Here is a 24360-nt window from a genome sequence, read left to right as displayed (position 1 = left end):
CGAAACGCAATAAACGCTCATTTTAGATCCCTTAAATGGATTGATTCAAAAAAGTTTATGGTAGGCCTACCCGAAGTTCTACGGCTTGTTATAAAAATATCGCGGGAAAAGACCAAAATTGAAAAGAAATGGGGTTTCAAATTGAACTTTTGAATTAAAATAGTATAAATCACGTTGGGTCTAAGGCTGTGCTAACACTTTTCGTTGATGACTTTGACCACAGTTTTTTAGTTTTTCAAATATCTTAACAATACAAAAATCTAAGCTAATTGAACAGAAGGATATTCATGCGCGTATTTTGGGGGGGGGGGGGCTTTGGGGGCGCCAGCCCCCCGGGGTCAAAGTATGGGGCGGCAAAAACGAAAAATTGAAAAAGCATAAAAATTTTTGAAAAAAGGTCGCTTTTGGGACGCTAGCGCCTAAAATCCTTTTTTTTTTTTTTTTTTTTTTTTTTGCCTACTTTTTCAAACGACCGTGAAAAAAATTGGGTCAACCTTTTCGGGCTAATAAGGAAGGGGCGGCAAAATTGTTTCTTCTTCAGCCCCCCGGGGTTGGGGCGACCACGGTACGCCACTGATATCAGAAGGACATTTCTCGTATTATAGAATGTAATTTGGTGTGTCTGATGTGCTCTCAGGCCCCACAAAAAGACCGTGCAAATATGGGTGACCGAGCCCTTAATAAGCGATTAAGTAGGTTTCTTGCAAATTTGACCCTAATCATACATTATGGCTTTAAACAGTAGTACCCATGCAAAAATGTGCAACTTCCTTGTGGAACATTTATAAACAAATAATGGGTTCGCCAATTGTAGTGTCTGACACCCTCTGATATTGATGTTTCATGATGTCAACCTTATGTATCTAACTTAATCTAAGATAGTATGTCAACCCTGTGTGAAACGGCACTCAAGAATAAGAACATGTCTGAGTCACAACATCATATTTGTGTGTCTGATTAACCAGTACATTATACCAATAATTTGATTTATTGCCATTTTCCCTTGTGTTGAAGTCAAATAGTGAATTTAATATAATAGCTAAATCATGGATCGATGATACATAAGGCCGTGTAAAATTAATATTTTGGTTCTCGTCCCTCCTCCTCAATTTCTGGGATTTGTCAGATTTTTTTTTTTTATATAGATTTTTCAATTTTTTAGACTTTGGAATGATTTATGAAATCTTCATACATATAAATAAGTTTATTAAAGAACAAGCATCACTTCCAAGTCTTTTTGTGGTACTCTAGGGGGTTTATCCCTCAGAATCTCACATTTGAAAAAAAAAAAAAGGGCCTCATCGTTTCCTCGAGCACTGTTGGAGAAGACCGAAAACTACTGACAATGCTAATTTTACATTGAAAAAACAAACAAAAAAAACACCTCCCTCCCTCATCAATTCATGAAAATCCTCTGGACGAGAACCAAAACATTACTTTTATACGGCCTAAATAAATAAAATAAATAAATAAATTAATTAAATAAATAAATAAATAAAAATAAAGAAACAAATAAATAAATAAACAAATAAAATTAATTAATCAATTACTAAATTTAATTAATTTTATTCATTTTCGTGAAAAAAGACGTCTTCGTGAGCAGTATTTTCGGCCACAAAAGGGAAAACTATTTCACTACTGTAAACATCTGTTTGTTTTTTGTTTTTTTTTTTTGTTTTTTGTTGTTTTTTTGGTTATTTTTTGTTTTTGTTTGTCTTTTGTTTGTTTTGTTTCTTAGGCCCATGCCATAATATGGAAAAATGTCCAAACATGGTAAACTTAAGGGGTACTACACCCCTGGTCAATTTTGTGCCTATTTTTGCATTTTTCTCAAAAATTATAGCGCATTGGTGACAAGTAAGACATGTATATTATAGGGGCAAGCACTAAAACTACTACACTGAAAATTCAGCAACTCAAGGCAAGAAGTTATTGATTTATTGATCAAATATTGGCTTTCCCTCATTTTTTACTGTAACTCCACAACTGTTGTCTGTGCTGGAATACAATTTCCAGTGCAGTAGTTGCAGTCATTGCCCCTATAATATACATATCTTACTTGTCACTCATGCGCTATAATTTTTGAGAAAAATGCAAAAATAGGCACAAAATTGACCAGGGGTGTAGTACCCCTTTAACGGCACTTTGAAAGGACCGTATACGCAAATTTGGGCAAAGTTGACTTACAACAATATTTACATTGTAAACTGTTTTAGAACTTTGCACAACTCTACACTGACATTGTGTATGTAATTTTGGTTATTTCAGCCGTGCTGGACACTTTCCCAAATTTGGACATTTTCTCATGACTTTTTACAATATTCCAATGTGCGACTATCAGGTACTGAAAAGTGTACACCTACAGGTTCCTGAATTCTTGTCAGATTCAGGGCCTTGTTTGAAATAGCGCCATCAGCTTTTCTAGAAATGTTTAAAAATATATATTTATTTATAGGTGGCGCTCTATAAAACCCTGACTAAAAATCCAGAATCACAGCACATAATATCACATCATAGTATGAAATCAGCCCGGGGAAATCAGACCTTGATGAAATCTGTGAAATTAGGGGCTGGCATTTTCTTCGAAAATGCCCCCATTTTGGAAAGCAAAATGGGGGGGAGTGGAGTGGGTCATAAAATATTTGATGACCAAAATGTAGGGAGATGACCACAGATGTGTTTATTTTATTCAAAAAGACAGATTTCAATTTTAGCCTGTTTAGAGGGTAAGCTGTATCGGTGGTGGTGGTGGGGGGGGGGTCATAAAAGTTTTGTTGCCGAAATAGGGGGTCGCAATTTTAATGACGCCGACTTTTTGTAAATTTTGGACCCGGCTTCCCAAATGCCAGGCCCTGCCTGAAATTGCCTGAAGAAAGAAAGAAAAAGTGGCGTGTGCAGGTTTTCAAAAATGGGGGAAGGGGCCTCGAAGGGGTCCCAACTGTTCAAATATTTTCGGCTCGCTTTGCTCGTTCGCCGTAATAGCTTCCCTCAATCATATTTCCCCTAGTTTCTCAGCTTTTCTCCAACCTTCTCCACTCCGTAGGCCTACAGAGTAATATCAGTAAAGCAACCTCGGACTACATGTCCCTCAATCCCTCAAATCGCACTAGGGGACAACCACAGTCAGAACTCAGCCCTGCATCTACCACCCCCCGTAAAATTCCAAAATAACGAAAATGTTCACTTTTTGTGGCAATTTGGCGCAAACCTTGTTGATTTTGCACCCCCTGAACTCCTGAAGTTCAATTTGCCTCCCCCGCCAACCCCGCCCGAAACAAAAAATCTTGATGTCGCCAAATATAAAGCTGTTGCATTTTTATGGGCTTAGGAAAGCCCGCCAGAAAATATTTTACATGGACATTACGGATAAATAATTTTGGTAGGCCTATTAGAAACTTTATACAAGACGAACTTTAAACCAATGTAAATGAGCGACATAGCCTCGGCCTACATACATCCTAGCTATAGGCCTATAAATGATAATGTGACCATCTATTCTTCAAATCTCAAGTTCAGACTTTTTCTAGCCAGCATGCTTTATCAGGCGCGGATTCAGGGGGCGGTGGGCCCGGCCCCCCTGCTCTCTCAAAAAAAAAGGAAAGGAGAGAAAAGAAGAGAAAGAAGAAGGAGGAAAAAAAGAAGAGAAAGGGAGAAAAGGAGAAGGGAAAATGCACGTTATAGCTAGCACTTCATGTTTAAACCTGTAATTTCGCACATTTCCGGCTTTTTCAAACTAAAATTTAACATATAGTGCAAAAATAGTCCACCAAATAGCTTCAATTAGGTCTTCATGTTGCAAAAGTTTCTCACTTCTGAGGGGGGGGGGCACATCAGACACCCCCTGCGTGCGCAACTTTATGGGTACTAATTATAAAGCAATAATTTAAACTTGTCTACAAATGGCTTCAATTGGCCCGTTTTTTCGCAAATTTTAGGCTTTTTCAAACTAATATTTAACACAATAGGGCCTAATAGTGACAAAATGCTCCACCAAATGGCTTCAATTGGGTCTTCATTGGGTCTTCATTTTTTAACTACTGAGGGGGGCACATCCCCCCTCAGACACCCTGTGTCGATGTCCGCAAGCGCTCCGGGATGGCCGCTTCGTGGCCATTTAGTACATTTTTCAATTTTTTTCTAAAATTGCCCCCCCGGCCCCGACTGCTCTAGATCCGCCACTGTACTTTATATGCACTATTAGACTTTTTTAGCCTGACGTGAGCATTTTGTTTGAGCCTGGTCCTATCAGGTATCAAGTGCGTTTCCGCACGGAGCGATCGTTTACGTTTAAATAAACACAACTGAGCATCATCATTGGCTTAGGAAGATTTTCAACATTGGGGGTCTGAAACTTGAAACAAATTTTGTGGGGCATAGGCCTACTGGGGGTGCGTGAGGGGTTCCCCCCTGGCAGTCAGAAAATTTTGCAAAATATAGGCTAGGTCACAAAGACCACTTTTCCCTCTATTTTATCACAATTTGTTTAGTTCACCTAGGATTATTGGGGGGGGGGGGGGGTGCTGAATGGTATTCCCCTCAAGGCCCCCCCCCCCGGTTCCTAAGCGGCCTATGATCATTCAAGTCATGATCAACATCCCCGGGGCACTCAACTTAAATTTTGGTAGGGGTGTGCGGCGCGGAGCGCCGAACTTTGGGAACTAAGAACTAATTTTCGGGCAAAATAGGGGCTTGAAGAACTGAAATTAGGGCCAAATTATAGGCTGTTGAGCTAAAAATTTCTAAATTATTTCCAAATTTGAGCTACAATTGTCAGAGTTTGAGGCTCAAAGAACTGGAGTAGATCCAAATGTGGGGCTTAAGGAACTGCCGGAGAGCCTGAAAAAGGGACCCTTGAGCGCCGCACATACCCGTACCACCTTAACATGAGTGCCCCCCCCGGTCAACATCCCGATCACAAACTTTTTCATCCGATGAAAATATTCATGAAATGTTTCCGGTTTTGATTGCCTGCGTTTTCTCCGTAATGATAAAGCTCGTATTCAATAGTTGGCAAAGTATGCTATACGAGTATTCATCCGCATACACCTGTAGTGAGTAAAACTTTTCACATGTTGATTTTATCTACAACCGAATTTGCACACACGAAGCCGTACTTCTTGTTCTTGAAACATTATATGATGTGTTATAGTATTTAAAAAGAAATTAATGAGGAATTTATGATAACATTATTGAATTACGGCAGTTTGAACATGGCACTATTATCTGGATAACTTTTGCGGACGCATACACCAGCAGCGGTAATCAGACGTACCAATCAGCTGGCAAATTCTGCAGTTCTGTGGGATGACTGAGTGAAAAATTCGGCCAAGCTAAGATGTCGTATTTTTGAACAAAATGGATTATTAATGTGTGGAATATTAATCGAGACAATACTAGATATGGTTGTTAAGCGAAGGGTGAGTAGCGATTGTCATTATTATGTTTAAAAGTACAATAAAATAAATGGAACTGCATGTGTTGTGTGGTACCGTAGATGCCACACGTATGACAAGTCAACACTGCCTGTCACACCGGGCATGTGAATGGTTCACACAGTGCATACGAATGAACCGGGCAACTCCGGGGTATTTCACATTTAGTATCCCGAATGTAGTAGGCCTATTGTTGTTTGTATAGTCAAGTTAAAACAAAAATCACACCAGTTTTGTCTATTGTCTGTTCTTTGAATTCTGGACTGACGATTATGTAAAATGATCATGATTCTTAAAATTGTTACATAACATGATCAGGGCATTCATTCAGGCAATTCATGACTGTCTATGCATTTGGACTAGGCTGATTGTTGCTTTTTGTATGGGGAATCCCATACAAAATACCACAAATACCTGAACCTGTAGTGTTTGTTTGTCAGTCAATTTCATTTTATTCAGCTTGGCTAATGGTGTAGAACAACATTTGTATTATTTACAACAGAAATAGAAAAATATCATTGATTGCCATTATCAATTTAATGTCTGCTGGGCATGGAATAGAATTTCTTTAGAATCCAATACCATAATATTTTTCTCCACTAAAAACATTACAGTAACTATGTGGTACCATGCTTTTAACATCAAAAAGGAATTTTTCTTTAAAACCTCATAAAGGCTTTAAAACTTTAACTTGAAAATTGTATGCTCACTTTTCAACCATTCATTAGAATTTAGATTGTGAATGAGAGTCAATTCACCAAGCAGTCTGGTCAGTTCAAGTGGACATTGTGACTTGTCACTATTTGTCCAGGTCAGAGTTCAGAGTAGTGTTGGCCGATCCAACCCAAGATCGGATCTGCCGATCTCCGATCTGAAAATTAGCAGATCGGGCCGATCCGATCCCGATTCAGATTCCTTAAATGTTATTCTACAACCAGTACAAGTTCATTCAAGTCGGGCCCCAGTAATGTTAACGGTCAAATTCCCCAAACCTGTAACTATGTAATATGATGACCGTTTTTAGAGGTTTTTCATGTCAATATCAACCCAAATAAAATACCATTTTACACCCCAAGTCCCAGCGTTACTCACTCAGTGCCTCCGATTGTCGGAAGTTTAATCATTAATCCATTTCTCTTGATTGTTTTCTTCTTCTTTCTTCTCCGCGAATCAACTTTGATTTGCGTGTGTACCAAGTTAGGCGAATCACTGCGCGAATTGATTCGATGACCCTGCAGCTAAATCAGCTCCATCGATATTATAATAATTTATGCATATGACGTATTGGGGAATACCTCGGAATTCCCATCCTGATTGGTTGTGCAGATTTGTTTACAGAAAGAATTCATGTGTTCGGAGATTAAGAGATGAAATCGTCTGTGTGAGGAGGAATAGCGCGATTCTAAAAATAACATGCCCTCAAATTCACCTTGGGAAACCCGACATTGAAGGGCGCACGTGTCGAGTGTTAAAGACTTAAAGTGTTTAAAAAATTTTCCCAGGGACGCACTGTACAGTCGGGAGTGTTGTCACTGAGTGGATAATATTATAAAATACAGTATGAAACGACATGATTCTTGCGGTGGTAACAACGCTTTTTGGAAATATATTGGCATTAAATAGTAGTAATGTTACATAAGAAAGTAATGGTAAGCTTAAAGAATTGTTGTGTACTTTTATTACTGTCCCGAGATCGGTAAGCTAGATCGGCAGCTGATAGCTCATCTGCCGATTCAGATTCAAGGCCGATGCAGTCCATATCGGCACCGATCTCCGATTCACAGATCGGTATCGGCCAACACTAGTTCAGAGTTCATTGATATTGTATTTGAAGAGTACTTGAATGTTTTATGACTAAATCTACCACCAAGATACTAAGTTGTAAGCCTATTATTAACTTGTGCAGTAATAAAAGGCAATATAATTATGATAGTCATTGAAATTACTTTTAAGGATGTCTCCGGCAATCACAACATTATGCCTTATATGTTTGAAAAACAATTATGTCACTTTTATGTTCCCAGAATGTTTTGAAAAATAGGGGGTGGGCTTACATCGAAGGTGGGCTTATAGTAGGCCTATACCCGGGTGGTTACGGTAATATGATCAAGGGTAATGAGTCCATGTCGGCAATTTTCAATTAGAGGTTTTTTACATCACTGGCAGTTTATGAATGCTACATTTTGATGCAAACCCCATCCAAACCCCATGAATAACTGCAACCCTCAAATTTAGAATTTGAATGGTCCAGGCAATCTAGGCAATTACATAATTTATGACAATAGGACATTGCATGAATTTTTACTTGAAAAATTCAGGGCATCCAGGCAATACCACAAGGCACCAAATTATTTTGAGGGCTGTCAGTAATCATGGTAATGGTAATGAACTGTATAAATACAGCCACTGTAAAATTGAATTGCAAAGTAACTCATTTTGTAAAATTGAATTGCAAAGTAACTCATTTTTGTACCCAAAATATAACTGTTTTGTCCTCAACTTCCCAACTCAACTTACCCAATTTATTGACTAATCATATTACATGATGGTAAATTTATAAAAATAAATGTTTTTATTTTAAACACAGTATGACCATCATGTATTGAAAGACAGAAGTACAGGCTGTGACCAGCAATAATTTGTGTTATTCTTAAGGTTCAATTGACTGATAGGTTTTAATAATTGCTCTTCACCATCAAGAGAATTGATGATAATCAATACATAACAATATGCTGCCTACCATGTAATTAACCAATTTATTAAAAATGTTCTAAATTGCAGTCACAGTGATGTTTAGATGTTAATTAGATGGGCATGCTTCATTGCAAAAAACCTAATTTTTTTAATGGTCAATTTTTTTGTTTGAGGAATTGATTTATGCCCGAGAATTAGCCTATTGGTACGTAGGAAAATACATGTATGTAATCTTTGTAATAATCAGACAAAAAATGAAATCCATTCATATGAGAAAACAAAATATTGGCCCGACTCTACGACCCTGGTCAGACATACATAATTGTGTCATCTGACCATCATTTTCTTTACCATGGTCCGACTATAGTTGACTAAACAACGTATGGTCACATTGAAGACACTCAAGACAGTGTACTATAATGGTTATTAAGAGCTTGTTTTCTTGCTGAAATGCATGATCGGATGACGCATTGTGCAGGTCACACGATTGGTTGTTTGTACTAACTATAGTCCGACCATAGTAACATGGGCGCTAACGGTGCTAATTAGCATCATTGGGGAAAGATGGTACGACTATAGTTAAACCATGGTCGCGTGCAGTCACACGCTACCCGTACCATGGTCCGACCATGATCGTTACTTGATAAAAAACATACATGTATGTACGTCTGACCAGGGTCTCACTGTACTACTACAATGTAGTCTCACAACAGTTCAATAATTATTGTATCATTCTGCGTGTTTCTACTGAGGGTAAAATTCGGGCCATGCCGTTCGCGTGCCGTGCCGTGCGGGTAACGAGCCCAGTAAAACGACTTAGGGTAATCGGTTGCCGTGTCATGCGGGTCATGTGCTCGCCTTTTCGTGATCCACCTCTTGAGGTGGATCATGCCGAATCAAAGCGTGTAATCTGCGCAGTAGAAACGAGCCGTGTCATCGGTTGCGGGTCGAGGTCATGCGTGTTGCAAAAATAACGCGATTTATATTCTACTTGTATAGTCTAGCTTAGGCCTATGATGTAGTAGGTTCCTTCTTTCCGATATTATATACACTGGACACATGTGTGACTCGCATGAACTTGATGAAGTAAAATGGATATGACTTTACTTAGTCTAGGCCTACTTCTTTATAGGCCCCCTAGTTAATGAGTTGGTTATATCTTTATAATTAATGAGTTGGTTATATATGAGCTGTAAATTAATTATCATAATCGGGATCATAATAGCCAATTACTAGATCCACTGGTAAATTAATGCAATTTGGATTTTACGAAAATACTAAATTGTGATTGTAGGTCATATGCCATGAGCTGCCATCCGTGAGACATTTAAATTTAGGATATAATTAACCGTCAAATCTGTTTTCCGTACTTCGGTTTACAGGAAAAAATGCCGTGCATCGTGCGAGACACGGCTTTCTGGTCTCAGTAGAAACAAGCTGGGTAACGGTGGCGGATTATGATCGGTATTTTGTGCCCGGAAAATAGCGGGTCAAAAAGCCGTACGCTCAGTATAAACACGCTGATTGTGAAATGACTGAGAAGAAATTGCACATTCATGATGAAAAATAAGTCTTGAATCTCCTTCAGAAAACTACTCCATTGTGCATAGGGGTCAATAACCATCTAAGGAATATACATGGTCTTGTTGTCATACAACACATGCTGACTTGATGACTAAAGCTAAAGAAAGAACGTTGTTAAGATGGTCAAATCAATATCTCGTTGTAGATTTGTCATGCTTGGCAAAATTAAAATTATTTTATGGGTATCTGATTCTCTCAAATTTGATCAGGGATTAAGGGGGGTCTTCATTATCAATAATTGTCACATGGATGTACACATGCATGCACTTGAATCTTGATCAATGTGAAAAAAAATGCAGGTGGAAAATTGGTGTCAGCAAAAGATGATGATTCTTAAATAAACAAAGAAAGTATCAGTATCTCATACAATGTTCAAATGTTCCTTTGATCAAGAAATGCACTGGAAAATGGCAGCGAATCGGGAGTATCATCTTGCACCATTCTACATGTTGTTGCTAAAAATAAAGTGGAGTGCGAATCTACAATCTAATGTTGTTTTCTACTTAAGCGCGCTAGACATTTTGAGTGAAACACTAGGGTTTCTTTCGTCAACATAAAGATTTGGCTGGTTTTTAAATTAAACAATTGAATGCCTTATCAAGTATGCATGACTGGGGGCAAGTGGTGCGTAGTGATGGTCTGACAGACACTAAAATGAGCCCCCATATGAACATTCCCTATATTTAGCATGCCCAATCTCACAAGGAAAACATAAATTACGGGTGACTGCTAATCTGGTATTTTTAAAATAACATTTTGTTGTTAACCTCGGATGTGTTTAAACTGAATTATAATGAATTGTGGCACAATTATGAATATTGTAGATCTACACTCCAAGCAGCAGATCAAATGAGTTTTTAAAAAGTACTTTTGATACTTCTAAATCCATATGTGGAAACTTCCCATTTTAAGTACGTAGAACTACGTACGGTAAGCCCTTATTCCTCAAATTAAGTAGACTTTTATTTTTGACAACCTTGCAAGTTGCAATTATTACTAGTATTTCAGCTCTGAAAGCTTTAGTTTGTCAGTCAAAGGTTTAGTGATAGGATTTCATGATTGATTATTGAAACTAGGCAATTATGTCTAATTTGAAGATCATTATTTTGTCTATTTCTTCCTGTTCAGACACTAATTCTTATTCAATGCAGATCAAAGGTCATATCCGCTTTATTCAAAGTTTTTTTTTGTTACCATTAACCAATGAAGTTAAGATCAACAAAATAAGGCAGTGTACTTTGAAATGTATGTTTGACGATTCAGTAAGTCAATATTGTGGGGGAGGCGCGACCCGCCATTGTCTGCTCAATATACCAATATCAATTTCAAACACACAAAAAAAACTTGACTATTATGTGCATTATTGAAGTAGGACTTGGCCACAATAGTTTAATGGCAGCAGAATCTAGCTGTAAGTGAATTACAATCTATGAATCATTGTTTAATTGCCACTAAATTGACATCTTTCCATAATTGGGCTAGCTTTCAGCAACTCGAGCATGCAAATTTTTCATCCTACCTCCTTAGTCAAGAAGGTGAAATTTGCAATTTGCCCGGTCTCAGGAGTATGTATTGCAGGTATGTCTCTGAACTGGCTATACATAATCAAAATACAGTACCAAACAGTGATATTCTGTACTCGCACTAGAGTAGACCCCATCATATACCTAGATCTTTATTAAAAGTTGTCGGGCAGCAGGTTCCGACATGTTTTTTCTTCGATAATAAGGGGAAATTTCTTTATCAGTTTATGGCTTCTTAAATCTTAATGTTACATCATAACCTGTCCCACCCATGATGATCTGGAGTACCCCTACCCAGGGTTGCAGGCAATATCCAGCCCAAATCGTGGGTCGGATGATCAAAAAGTCACCAAATTATTCCCTCAACCATTAGTTTCTATGGGATATGAAACTACCAAAAGTCGCAGGAGCCAGTGTTGGAAAATCACCGATATTTTTTCTTACCATTTCAGCTTCTATCAATCTATGGGATAGAAAATGGACAAAAGTTGCTGGGAAAATCAGTAAAAGTAGCCCAATTGGGCTACTAAAATAGCAGGTTTGGCAACCCTACACAGGATGATCTGGAGTACCCCCACCTCATGTCTCAAGCATACTTGTCCATTTAATCTATCATACATAAAGCAAGATAATCCGAAGATCAATGACTTTTTCTTTTCACCTGCTCTTTAAATGATGCATGTTGGCAAGAATGATCAATAATTGGGTTTCAATAGATGCCATTCAATGATCAATATTGAAAATATTACCAAAATGTAATTCTCAAATTGCAGGACATTCATATCAACCAATGTTTGTCAACTGGTAATTTATTGCATTGAAAAAATTGCAATATAGATAATGAGAAAATGGGTTAATGCTGGATTTGAAATAGAACATAGATTCCAACACTTACCTAAATTGATTTGAGGAATTAAACAAATTGATTGTTGCAAAGTAAAAAGGAGGCAAGATTCTCTCGAATTTTCCACTGCGTGGGCACAAATTTAATTGGGAGAATGAGCTACAAAAGACCCACCATTTTACACTTGTGAGATGTTTGAATTCAATCAAGGAAACTATTGGGTAAATTGATGACTTCCTATTCATATACTGTAGGGACTGTCACTACAATTGGGTGTCAAAAAGGTGGTGGTGTGCTGGCGATAACTGATATGATCAGAATACATGGATTGTACCATTTCCATGATTGTACTATAAATAGCACTGGCTTGTGGGAAGTTACAAGAGCTGATTTACATCTAACATACAATGAATAGACAAGAATGTGAAACCCCATAATTTTTTATGTACATTTATCATTTTCAAGTGCAGTTCATTTGATGAGATCAAGCAAAACATTTTAAACTACTTTTACAATAAATTTTGAAAACATTTCCACATCATAAAAAAATTAAAGTTGTAGACTGGTTTTACAGCCTTCAGTAGGTACAAGTTTGCAAGTACCCACAGTTCCACACTTGCCAATTATCATATTGAATGTAACCTACATGTACTACTACCATGATTTAGGTTTCTAATTCTTTTGCTTAATATTGAAGCTTCATCTAGCTTACTCTTGGACGTTGTCCGTCAGAGCACAGATTCCATGTGGTCTGTTTCCGACACATGTCGGTGCTCTTGGGCTAGTCTGTATTTAGGAAGATCATTATTTTCATTCATTACTCTGTATTTGTTGGGTGTGTATTGCCTGTCTGTGTTTTTGAAATCTGAGATTTTAGCATGTGTAAAACTCGAGTATTGATCATTTATTAATTGTTCATCTGTTTGTTTGTTTTTATTCTGCAGTGGTGCCAGATCTTCAGCAAGTAGAAGACAGAGGAGGCCAAGTGGACCTCATCCAAGCAGCAAGCTGAAGATGTTACTCTACACAGATACTAGGTGGAGAAGAAGGAAGAGGAGAACACTAACCATGTCCAGTATAACTCTACTACTCATATTTATATGTCTGACTTGTGTAGACATCACTAGTGCAGGCAGATCTCCATTTAGATTCACTAGCTCTTTGTACAATGTTACTATACCAGAAAACTCACCAGTTAGGACTTATGTTACATCAGAACAAAAAATGGGTATTCAGCTGGAGGACCCGATATTAGAGTCAAATACGCTATTGAAGGCCCTGACGGCGATGCCAGCAATAAGCTATTCAAAGCTGTTGAACAGGTTATAGGGGACTTTGCATTTCTACGAATTCGTGTCAAACCGTGTAAAAATCGAGATAACTGTGCTAGCATAGGGGTTAATCGTGAACTCCAGGATGAATATAGATTTAGAGTTGTTGCAGAAGGAAAGATGAAGAAGCAGATGTCCTATTCAGCGTCTGTGGACGTCATAGTCCGAGTAGTTGATCTTAATGATATGAGGCCTATTTTTGATCAGCAAGTTTATGAGGAGACGATTCCGGAAAACCTTCCCGTCGGTAGTGGTATAGTCACCATGAAAGCAACAGATGCTGATATTGGGATCAACGGAGAGGTTTACTATAGTTTCAAATATCCTTCTAACACTTTTGCTATTCACCCAACTAGTGGCGTTGTAACGCTAACCAGACCGCTGGATCACCAAAGGCAGTCCCAGCATCGGATTATAGTCATCGCAAAAGATCGAGGGATGATGTCATACGATACTAGTATGCCTTTCGAGAGTCAGCTTAGGATTCGTGTTCGAGAAGTGAACTTTTATGCACCTGTCGTTAGAATAGAAAAGCAGCCATTCCTTTCACGGACTAGTGATCCGGACCAGATATTTGCAGTACTCACGGTCACCGATGAGGATGAAGGTGCTAATGGGGATATAAACTTGGTAGAAATCGTCGACGGCGATCCTACTGGAAATTTCAAAGTTGTCAAAGGTAGCAAAGAGGGCACATACCAAATCCAAGTAACCAAAGCATTCCGGCGATCCTTACCAAATGAGTACAACATTACTGTGGTGGTGTCTGATCGCGGCGATCCGCCAAAAACAACAACTGAGATTGTGGAAGTGCGCTTATCTGGCCCAACGAGTCACGCCTCTTTCTTCAGACAGCAGACTTTCAATTTCACTCTGTCAGAAGATGTTCAAATCAACACCGCAGTTGTGGATGTAGCTCCACTTGTGGAAACTACAGGATATACGATACTTTACGCTATTCCGGATATTAGAGCACCCTTCACCGTCGGAGATCGCAGTGGAATCGTGTCTGTGTCCAAAGAACTTGATCGTGAAGTGAAAGCTTTTCATAACATCACTATTGAAGCTCGTAATACGCGACAAGTTGTTCTAATGTCAGCACATTTGCTTGTGACGGTATCCGATACAAATGACAATGCACCGATATTTGAAGAAGAGGCATATACCACAGAGATGAAAGAGAACATGCCTGTTGGTACCCCAGCACTTCAAGTGAGGGCGCTTGATTCTGACGATGGCGAAAATGGCTTCATATCATACAGCATTGCAAATCTTAATCCTGTGCCTTTTACTATAGATCACATGACTGGATACATTAATATTAGCGAGGTGCTGGATTACGAAACTATGAGGCATGAATACCACCTACGAGTACGCGCTTCGGACTGGGGTGTTCCATTCAGACGTGAAGCCGAGGTTGATGTGACCATCAACGTCATCGGCGTTAACGACAACAAACCGAGATTTGAGAAAGTGGACTGTACGGGAACCATTACCCGGACATTAGCTCCAGGTCAGAACATTGCAATTATCTCAGCTATAGATGTTGATAACGATTATCGTCAACTCACCATCGTTGCTGGGAACACAAACAATCTCTTCTTTCTTGACCCCTTCTCAGGGAACCTCACCCTTAAGAGGGCTATCAGAGATGACGACCCACAAGTATATAACCTGAAGATAATGGCCAGTGATGGACCTGATTCAGCAAGCTATATGTTCACCAACATCAGCATCGTTAATAATCGCAATACAAGTCCGCGTGCTCAGGGCAAGGAGTCCAAAGTACGGTGTCGCGATACTTCGGCACTACAGGATATGACACAACTTATAAGTCAAAAATCTGAAAGTCAGAAAAAAGTAGATATCATGCCAGGCGGCTCTCCGGATTTGTACAATTCCAACAGACATGCCCCACAGTTTGATGAGAGTTTCCAGTCGACACTAACAATTAATGAAGATGCACCTGTTGGTACCTCTGTGGCCCAAGTGCAAGCAACAGATTTGGATCATGGATTCAATGGCAAAATTATCTATGCTCTATCTGATGGCAATGTTGGATTCCATTTCTCGATAGATCCTGATACTGGAGTGCTTAGTGTTGCAAGACCTCTGGACCGTGAAGATGTGGAATTTTACCAGCTTACAGTGAAAATTTCAGATTACGGCGAGCCACGTAAGACAGAAAAGCGCTCCTTGCACATTTTACTGTGGGACGTTAATGACAATCCACCAAGATTTGATTTGGATTCTTACGAAGCTTCCATCTCTGAAGACACAGAAGAAGGATTCGTATTCCTTGCTGTTCATGCATCAGACCGTGACATGGGGCGGAACCGCGAGGTGCGCTACAGTATAGTATCCGATTCACCACTTTTTGCTATCAACGATGAAAACGGTGAACTTAGCACGGCTGGAACACTAGATCGTGAAACTAGGCCGGTACATGTTATACGTGTCCAAGCCACGGACATGTCACAGGATAATCCACTGTCTAGCGTAGTAACTGTCACCGTCACTCTTCTCGATGTGAATGACAATGCGCCATATTGTATATTGCCTACTTATAGAATTAAGATGCGAGAAGATTTACCGATTGGAGCAGCCATGATGACCGTCCAAGCGTTAGATCCTGATGATGGAGCTAATGGGACCATTCGCTATAATTTTGTCAAAGGTCAGGGCGACAAGTTTGAAATAGATCCGGAATACAGCACGATGCGTCTAAAGCAGATGTTGGATTACGAAGACGTGCAGTATTATAGTATTCTCCTGTCATTGGAAGATGGAGGGAGTCCGTCAAACATGTCGGAATGTCATGTGATTGTGAACGTCGTGGATGTGGATGAAAACATGCATGCGCCAGTGTTCGATTCTTTTGTGTCTGTTGGATCTATAGCAGGGAACGCCACCGTCGGAACGGAGGTGATGAGAGTTACCGCCAATGATCCGGATCCGGGAATGGATGGGAAAATAAGCTACTCTATCAGGGATGGCAGCGGACTTGGACGATTCACAATTGATAAAACAGGTGAGTACTGTGTGCTATCAAATTGAAATTAAAATGTATATCCCCAAAATGCCAGTCTTAAAAAACTCTTAATTAGGTACATACCTACTGTCCCTTTAATACCAATTGCTTTTGGAAATTCACAGTTAATCTAGACTAGTACTAGTCTCACATAAATAAGACCCAAGATAATTTTCCTATCAATTCCAATGTGACATCTTGGCAAAATATCACATAATTTACTAGATATGTGTCACACATCACACATATATAACAGTTTAAATAAGATGGCCCAGACTCCTTACACCAACTTTACATTGTCATCTAGTATTACCATGGAGGTGGTAATACCAAGAGAAGCAGCGGAACACGTGCCTAACGCTTAGATTTGTTCCGCCGCGAGTTCAGTCAAGACTTAGCAAACGTCGTTCTCTCTCCTGTGGGTTATTTGATAGGCTAGAGTATTATTTACTGCTTGAAAGTGTTGTTACTCACTGCTTGATAGAGGGTTCATATATTGATGCCGCAAATTTTATGCACAGTTGAAAACTGTTTGATGGATATTGTTGTAGAAGAGATGTTTGTTAAAAAGCATTATTTGGTTGATAATCAGGGCTTGAAAAGAGAGTCACTGTATTTAGTGTATTATATGCATGCAGGGCTGTACTGAAGTCAACTTTTTTTGGCACTTACCAGATGTGTCGGAAATTGAAAAAAACTTGTTGGACCGACTACAAAATAACCAGGTGCCATGTGGACATTGCTAACCTGGCAGATGGGCGTGGACATGAATTCTGAAACTCTACCTACCTGCCACCCTACCCGCGACATGGCAGCAAAGTCATCTGCCATTCACAGTGCAGGCAGATGTTGCAGTAGAGCCCTGTATGCATGTAAATGAACATGAACAGAGTAAACATACAAACAAATACATGTACATCAAGAATAATGGCAAGGTAATTAAATTAGCCTAGTTACAGTGTATATGATAACCCAAAAGGCTTACACATTCAGGTTGGTGCCTAAGATCCACAGGTGAGTTAAGTATGTGTGAAGCATGCATAGCACGTCACATTCATCTTCAATTCACTCTGGCTGAAATCTAAACTACAAATCCTGGATTGAGACAAAAGGCCTCATACAGATGTGTGTCAGTAGAAAAAAGGTAAAGTTTCATGCCTGTGTTGACAGTCCGCAGACCTGGATCTTTCTTTTGAAGCATTGCAATGTATGCCACACCTGCACAGCGAGTCTGCTTGTACAGTGTGCCTTTCCAGAATATACATGTATGTTGGTACCCATATGTTGAGGACTTGGCAACAAAGCCTCATTTCCATTAGCTCCTGTGGGTGATGCTGTGTATAAATGTAGTCGTGCTCATGAGTAACATTACCCAGGGGGAGCTCATCACCGATGTACATGTAATTTTCACGGGGTGGGAGTCACAATAGAGGTGCCTTACCCAAGTGTACAACACAATATTACCACCAGGGTTCGTTGCTGTTTTGCACTGTATCACTATGTTTACATGATCATATATTCCAGACCCAGTGTTTTGTGAATAGCAGTCCAAACTGGAATTGAGCTAAATCTTAAAATGTCATGATTGAAATGAAAATGTCTTCATTCTCTTCAAAAAGTACATCTCCACGTTATTCAATCATCATAGCCACTTAAAAGTGTTTTAAGTACATTTGTAGACATGGTTAGCAACATTTGCCAATCACTTGCATGTCTTTAAGTGACATCGATTTTAATAGCTCGGTCAACTGATCGTTCAACGTTCAAATAGCCCGATGCTGCGTACATCGGTAGTTATTTCCAGAGATCTAGATATCCTAGCATGTGGAATGAGGGTTTTGTAGTGTGTGATGAATTGATTTGGTTTCAATCTAGCAAGGAATAGGGAATATGTTGAATTGTGGAGAAATATTTTAGCAATAATAGAAAGACACACACAGTCAGTCTAAATTTAAACTTCTAAACTGAAAAAAAACCAATTAAAAGGAAGCAATTTTAAACTTCTCGCCACTACATTTGGTTACACTCACCGTCCGGAGCACTTTCACCAGCTCTAAATATATTGAATTGAAATTTGTGAATTTTGGGGTTTGACGGTCCTTGTGGGTCAATGCTGTGCTAGAGTTTGTACTATGTATATTTTGTTAGATCATTAGATTCCCTTGCAAACTTTTCATGTTACTAAAACATGATAAGTTCCAGAAAATCTGAAATGTGAAATTGTACCAAAATTATTGCCTCCAACCGAACATTGATGAAATGGAAATGCCTCGCCTGGCAGTAGACTCAGTTAGGCTCTTGATAATAATACTAGTGTGTGGTAAATTGTGAGAACATCTAGTATAGGATCAAGTTACTTTGAAATAAAGAAATATATGTACATGCATTCTTAGGCGTTGTGCAGCAGGTTACATTACTTCCAATCAGGACACAAATTGAATATTCACATACTTAACATTAGTTGCACTTTACAGTTTCAAATTCCCATGAACCACTCGCACAATGGAACCAACCAACTGGTAACAAATTCCATTCCCTCTTTTCCTGATTTTGTTCTTCTCGCTTAATTATGCCACAACAATACCACATTAGCAATGGTGCTGAAGTCTCGCATGGTCATATCATCGAGCATAATAGAACCATCTATCGACACGACGTGTGTCATTTATTATCGCCGTTCATAATTTTTCTACGTTTGCCCACTGTCTATGTTTTCTCTTGTACTTTTTAACAAACACCCTTAGGGCATCATACTACCTTTTCAAGCAGGCACAAAGACATAACACCAGTCTTTTCCTCTCTGTGATTTAGGTAAAACGATGCATCACAATTGCTAGTTTAAAGTGTATTTGAGTGAAACCAACCTGGGCATTGAAATCGATGGATAGTCCAAGTGCGCATAGAATATGGGGATTGATATGATAGACGTTGTCTTCACACTACTACTACTACTACTATGCTAGTGGTCATTTTCGCGATTTTGTCAATTGCGCGAGAATTAAATTTCACAGTTTTGATATTGATACAATAGAAACCTAATGCAAAAGGTTATTTTCATGAGTTTTTATTTTCGCGATTTTATGTCCATACGCGAAATTCGCGAAAATAAAAACCTCGCGAAAATTTCTACTTTTACAGTATTAGCCCATTCTATGAAGTACTGACTTGGGTTTTTAAAAAATGGGAATTAGGACAATTTATTGAATTAAATATTCAGTATCTGCATCAACAGTTGTTGATTGTTTACAAGTAAATGTACAATGTTACATGTATGTACAATAACATCTGTGTACTTGTACAATGTATGTGTGTAAATGTAATGTACATAGGTGTGTACTTTTTTTTTTTTTTACATTTACATGATTTTGGTTAGTATGTCCTGTGCAAGTGAAAATTTTTGAGCTTCATTAAGTTTTGCACTCTTCGAGCTTGCACAAAATTAAATTAACATATACTCACTTTCTTAACATGTTTTACGGTGAGGCACCAGACTTACGGTTTGCTAGCTCCTGGAGCTTCATACAATTGACCTTCGCACAACCTGGCTTTGAAAATCCTAAGATTTAACTTTGGTATTCCACTCCCATACAAGATCATTCCTCCCATACTCTGCAAGTATAGGGATTGCCCTATCAGAAGGAGTTGTAGAACTTCACTCGGAATGTTTTTATTCAGTAATTAGTATGCAAGTCTCTGGCAGAAAACATGAAATTAGTGAAATTGTAAACAAGTAAAATTTTTGAAATGGTTGCAGCACAAACAAATAATTGCCCAAAAATGAGCAATTTTAGAAAAATATTTTAATCAGGTACTGAGACAAAATTGCAGTTTGTCTTTTTTAAAGTGTAAAAAATTGTTACTTAAAACTATTAACCTCATCATTGTAAAATGCAGGATGACAATCGCAGAGAAATTTTGAGATATATAGCGGTTGTTTGTTTTGTTTTAAGGCTTTTAATCAGGCATAGTATTGCATGCTTCTAAAAGCATTAACAGTTAGTGTTGTCATACCATTAATATTCAGAGCTTCATAGTCTACAACAACATTTTGATTCTAAATAACTTGTGAATTAAAGATAACATTCACTTTAATATCATGCCTTATTGCTTGCTTATAAATTACTTTCTCGCAAGCTATTAAATTCTTGCTTTTTTTTTTTCTTTGACCTAGAATCTCGATGCTATTTTGTTGTCTACCTTAAATTATTATGTAAGTGCTTTAAGAAGAGAAAAAAGGGCACATTTTTGGAGGACAGAACTAAATTGTTGTTGGTTGTAGTGGGGGTATTTTGCTAATAGAGCGATAGGGAGAATAGCACTAAATAAACCTCCCATTGAAATAGATGTGAAAATACAAGAAAGTAAGTTTGTTTTTCTGGTCCATGTGATAATATTTTGAAAGATCCTACTGGATTTCTAAAAAGTATAAACTGTGAAATTTAATAAAAATTGATTTTCTGATACATATGGACAAACTTTTGAAATACGATACGGGCACCTGAACAGCGCCATCCTTATTTTCAGCCTGCACAAATGCCCCTTGACCATTTCCACTCATAGATTATTTTTAGGGCCACCTTTTTGACCAGATCAAGATGCACCATTCTGTGATATTCTGAACATTGATTAATTGCCTGTTTTGATTAAAACTATAGCAGACAATCATGGACTATGTTTTGCCAGAACTATCAAGGGTTTATACCCCAAATGTGGAAGAATTTGGTGAACATTGTGTTCTGATGTTGCATCATCATTGCAGAATATATCCTCTGATTCCTCTCAATACCTGATCTCATCACAAAGCATTCACTACACAATCGACTCACAGTGCAATCGACTGACCATGCAGGGAAATCTAAAATTGGACATTTGCCTGGCAGCAAGATGGTACTCCCCTTCCTGCCTGAACCATTCATACATTTCTAACCAAATACTGTTTAGTTCTGCTTTAGTACAGTGCGTAGGCCCTTGAACTATCAACCTAGTCTCTATTCACCCTTGAATCGCTCAGTCCTTTCTGGCTGGTTGCTTGCTTTTACAGCCATTGTTCCATAACAATTTTTACAGATCTTTGCTGTTGTGAACAAGCACGCACGTTCACTGACAATTAAGTGCTTTGCTTTTAGTTAACGATAAAACCTTTCTGATGAATCAATTGTTAGGAGATGACATTTGAATTTATTCATGTTTACCAGTCTCATCAAATGAATCTATCATCGAAAAAAGAAGTGTTTTGTAAGCAGTGTCTAAAAATATTCACTAAATTTATATTTACTTTTTTTTTCAGATTTGATGCTAATTCATTTTATGGTTAACTATAAAAAGGTGATTTATAGCTGAATTACATAACAAAAAAATGATTGAGTAGTATTTTGTGCAATAAAAGTGTAATAAAAAATCACAATGGAGGATGAGTCATTTAAACAATTCCACTCACTGTGAGTGATTTCATCTTGAAAACATGATCAACCTCTTCTAGTTCAACAAAACCACTCTTTATCCTGACAATTTATAGTTGAGTTGTAAAAACTCTCAAGACCAGCTCTTCAGAAAATGACATCAAGATTTTTTTGTTGCATAATATAAAAATATTTACGGTACTTACAAACATTGGATAAATCACACTTTTTCAGATTTATTTGTGTTTATGTTTAGGCTTTAGTGAGGAAAATTAAAATTAGGTTTGGTCTGTCATAAAAACATTGATATTAGAAAATATACGATTTTGACATAATTTTGTGCTCTTAGGCCCTTTACAATTAATTCTTAGTTTCCTGTTTCCCACCTGCGTCCAAAGTAGAGAATTGCAAAATATTTAATTATTTTACCCCCAGATGAAATGAGACACATTTTACTCAAAAGTTTTGCTGGCATATCTGTCAGGAGTATCTCCATTTATTTGTAAACCAGAATTGGATTTATCTTCAGCTTATCCAATAAAATGCGGACCCAAAGGGTACCGTTATAATACATCAAACTTGGCTTAACTTTTCAAGAGAAAATTTCTCCAGAGAAGTTTACATACATTTATTGAGTCAATCCTTTAATATAAATTCCTTAGAAAAGTGCATATACATTAATCCTACTTTCCTGAAGCGGAAACATTCAGGAAAGTAATCTGATATTTGACATATTTCGTTCAACTTCTCATGCACTATTTCTCAAATTTATTAGTTACGAATTATTACTATTTGTAGACTAAACACTTATACAATTACCTATGGTGATCCAATTATTTTCATATAATTGGATTCAAGATTAAATTTGTGGCCCTGTCCCTTTTTTACCGCCACAATTTTTGACCTGGATAGTCTTTACTTTCCCGTAAATACAGAGTCTGTTCCCATCTACACACAGTGTTGGCTCACCCGTGAATACGGGGCCCTCCCGAATTTCCCGAGCCAATTCCTAAATTACTCACCCGTGAGATCGGGGCCCTCCCGATAATTTCGAGCTCATGCCTACACTACTTATCCGTGAGTACGGAGCCTCTCCGAAACAAAGTGTGGCCCAACTTCTCACAGAGAAGTTAACCCAACAATTCCTTGTATAAGATACGGACCCTCCAGGGAATTTTCCTGGGCCCTTTTGCACACACACAAAGTGTGGCCCAATCTTATCTTATCATAGAGACGTTAACCAAAATTAATTCCTTGTAAGATGCATAAATGAAATGCAATGAAGAATGAATGAATGAATGAAAATGAATGAATTTAATACGATCGAGGCCAACTTCTCAGAGAGAAGTTAACCCAAGTTAATTCCTTGTACAATACATTTTAAATGCATGAAAGAAATGAATGAATGAAAATGAATTAATGAATATGGGGCCCTCCAGGGTATTACCCCAAGCCCTTTTGCACACACGCAAGTGTGGCCCCACTTCTTGTCTCGCAAAGAAGTTAACCCAAATTCCTCGTTAGCTACGGGGCCCTCCAGGGAATTTCCTCCGCCCCTTTGCACACATGCAAGTGTGGCCCAACTTCTCTTTTCGCATAAGTTAACCCAATTTAATTCCTCATAAGATACGGGGCCCTCCGGGGAATTTCCCTGGCCCACACACAAGTGTGGCCCAACTCCTCTTCTTGCAGAGAAGTTAACCCAAATTAATTTCATGTAAGATACGGGGCCCTCCAGGGTATTCTCAAGCCCTTTCCACACTCGATCGCCAAGTGTGGCCCAACTTTTTAAAGAAGTTAACAGCAATGTATTCCGGCAATCTACAAAACCCTTTTTAAAGGGATTTCCTGAACACCTAGATCTGTATACCCAAATGTGGCCTAACCTCTCAAAGAGAAGTTAAAATGTGCACTTATTGAATCCTCTCCCTTGGTCAGCTTAACCGCCCTCTTCCTGGTAATTTGCCCATGCCCAGAAGCTACCATTAAAAGCATGACTGCAATACCCTTTAGGTCTATGTACCTCTATACCCGTGCGATATGGATGCCTTCCCAGCCAACTAATGCTCCCAAGTGACTGTCTACAAAGGTATTGAATACTGGGATATGACCTAAATTTTTGGGTGTGGTGGGTGGGAAAATTTTCTTCACATTGGAGACACAACCTTCTCCTTCCATGACAGATAAAAATGTGCCTAATCCTGAACCACTGGCAGTGTCAGAAGGTTATTAACCACGTCCCATTGGCTACTTCAAACAATAGACCTTAAACCTCATTGGTCCTTATAGAAAGCCATTACTAGGCAACCAATCAATAAATCAATCATATTGATTTGTCCAAGCACAAGCTATGGACCAGGGTTAGTCTCTTCCACAGGAGGTAAATTTGTTTATTGTATAAATACAATAAACTTTATTATTTTTATTTTGGATTTTCTCTTTTAAAATAACTTTTAATGACTTCCATTTGCTACTTTCTGACTTTGCTTATATCAACTTACAACTATAATGATGAATAAACA

General features: G+C 38.3%; 1 protein-coding gene across 1 annotated transcript in view; it reads left to right on the top strand.

The window, feature by feature from the left end:
- The first annotated feature begins 5167 nt into the window (after positions 1–5167).
- LOC140160502 (protocadherin Fat 1-like) overlaps positions 5168–24360 on the top strand; it is a 159348-nt gene continuing 140155 nt past the window's right edge. Inside the window, 3 exon segments of the mRNA XM_072183735.1 lie at positions 5168–5417; positions 13022–13323; positions 13326–16439. Of these exon segments, the coding sequence (XP_072039836.1) occupies positions 13092–13323; positions 13326–16439 (3346 nt within the window). The 5' untranslated portion in view covers positions 5168–5417; positions 13022–13091.

The sequence above is a fragment of the Amphiura filiformis genome, chromosome 9 (genome assembly GCF_039555335.1).
Source record: "Amphiura filiformis chromosome 9, Afil_fr2py, whole genome shotgun sequence".
Classification (NCBI taxonomy): domain Eukaryota; kingdom Metazoa; phylum Echinodermata; class Ophiuroidea; order Amphilepidida; family Amphiuridae; genus Amphiura; species Amphiura filiformis.
Note: the sequence above shows the minus strand (reverse complement) of the source record. Positions and strands in the feature narration are given on the sequence as shown.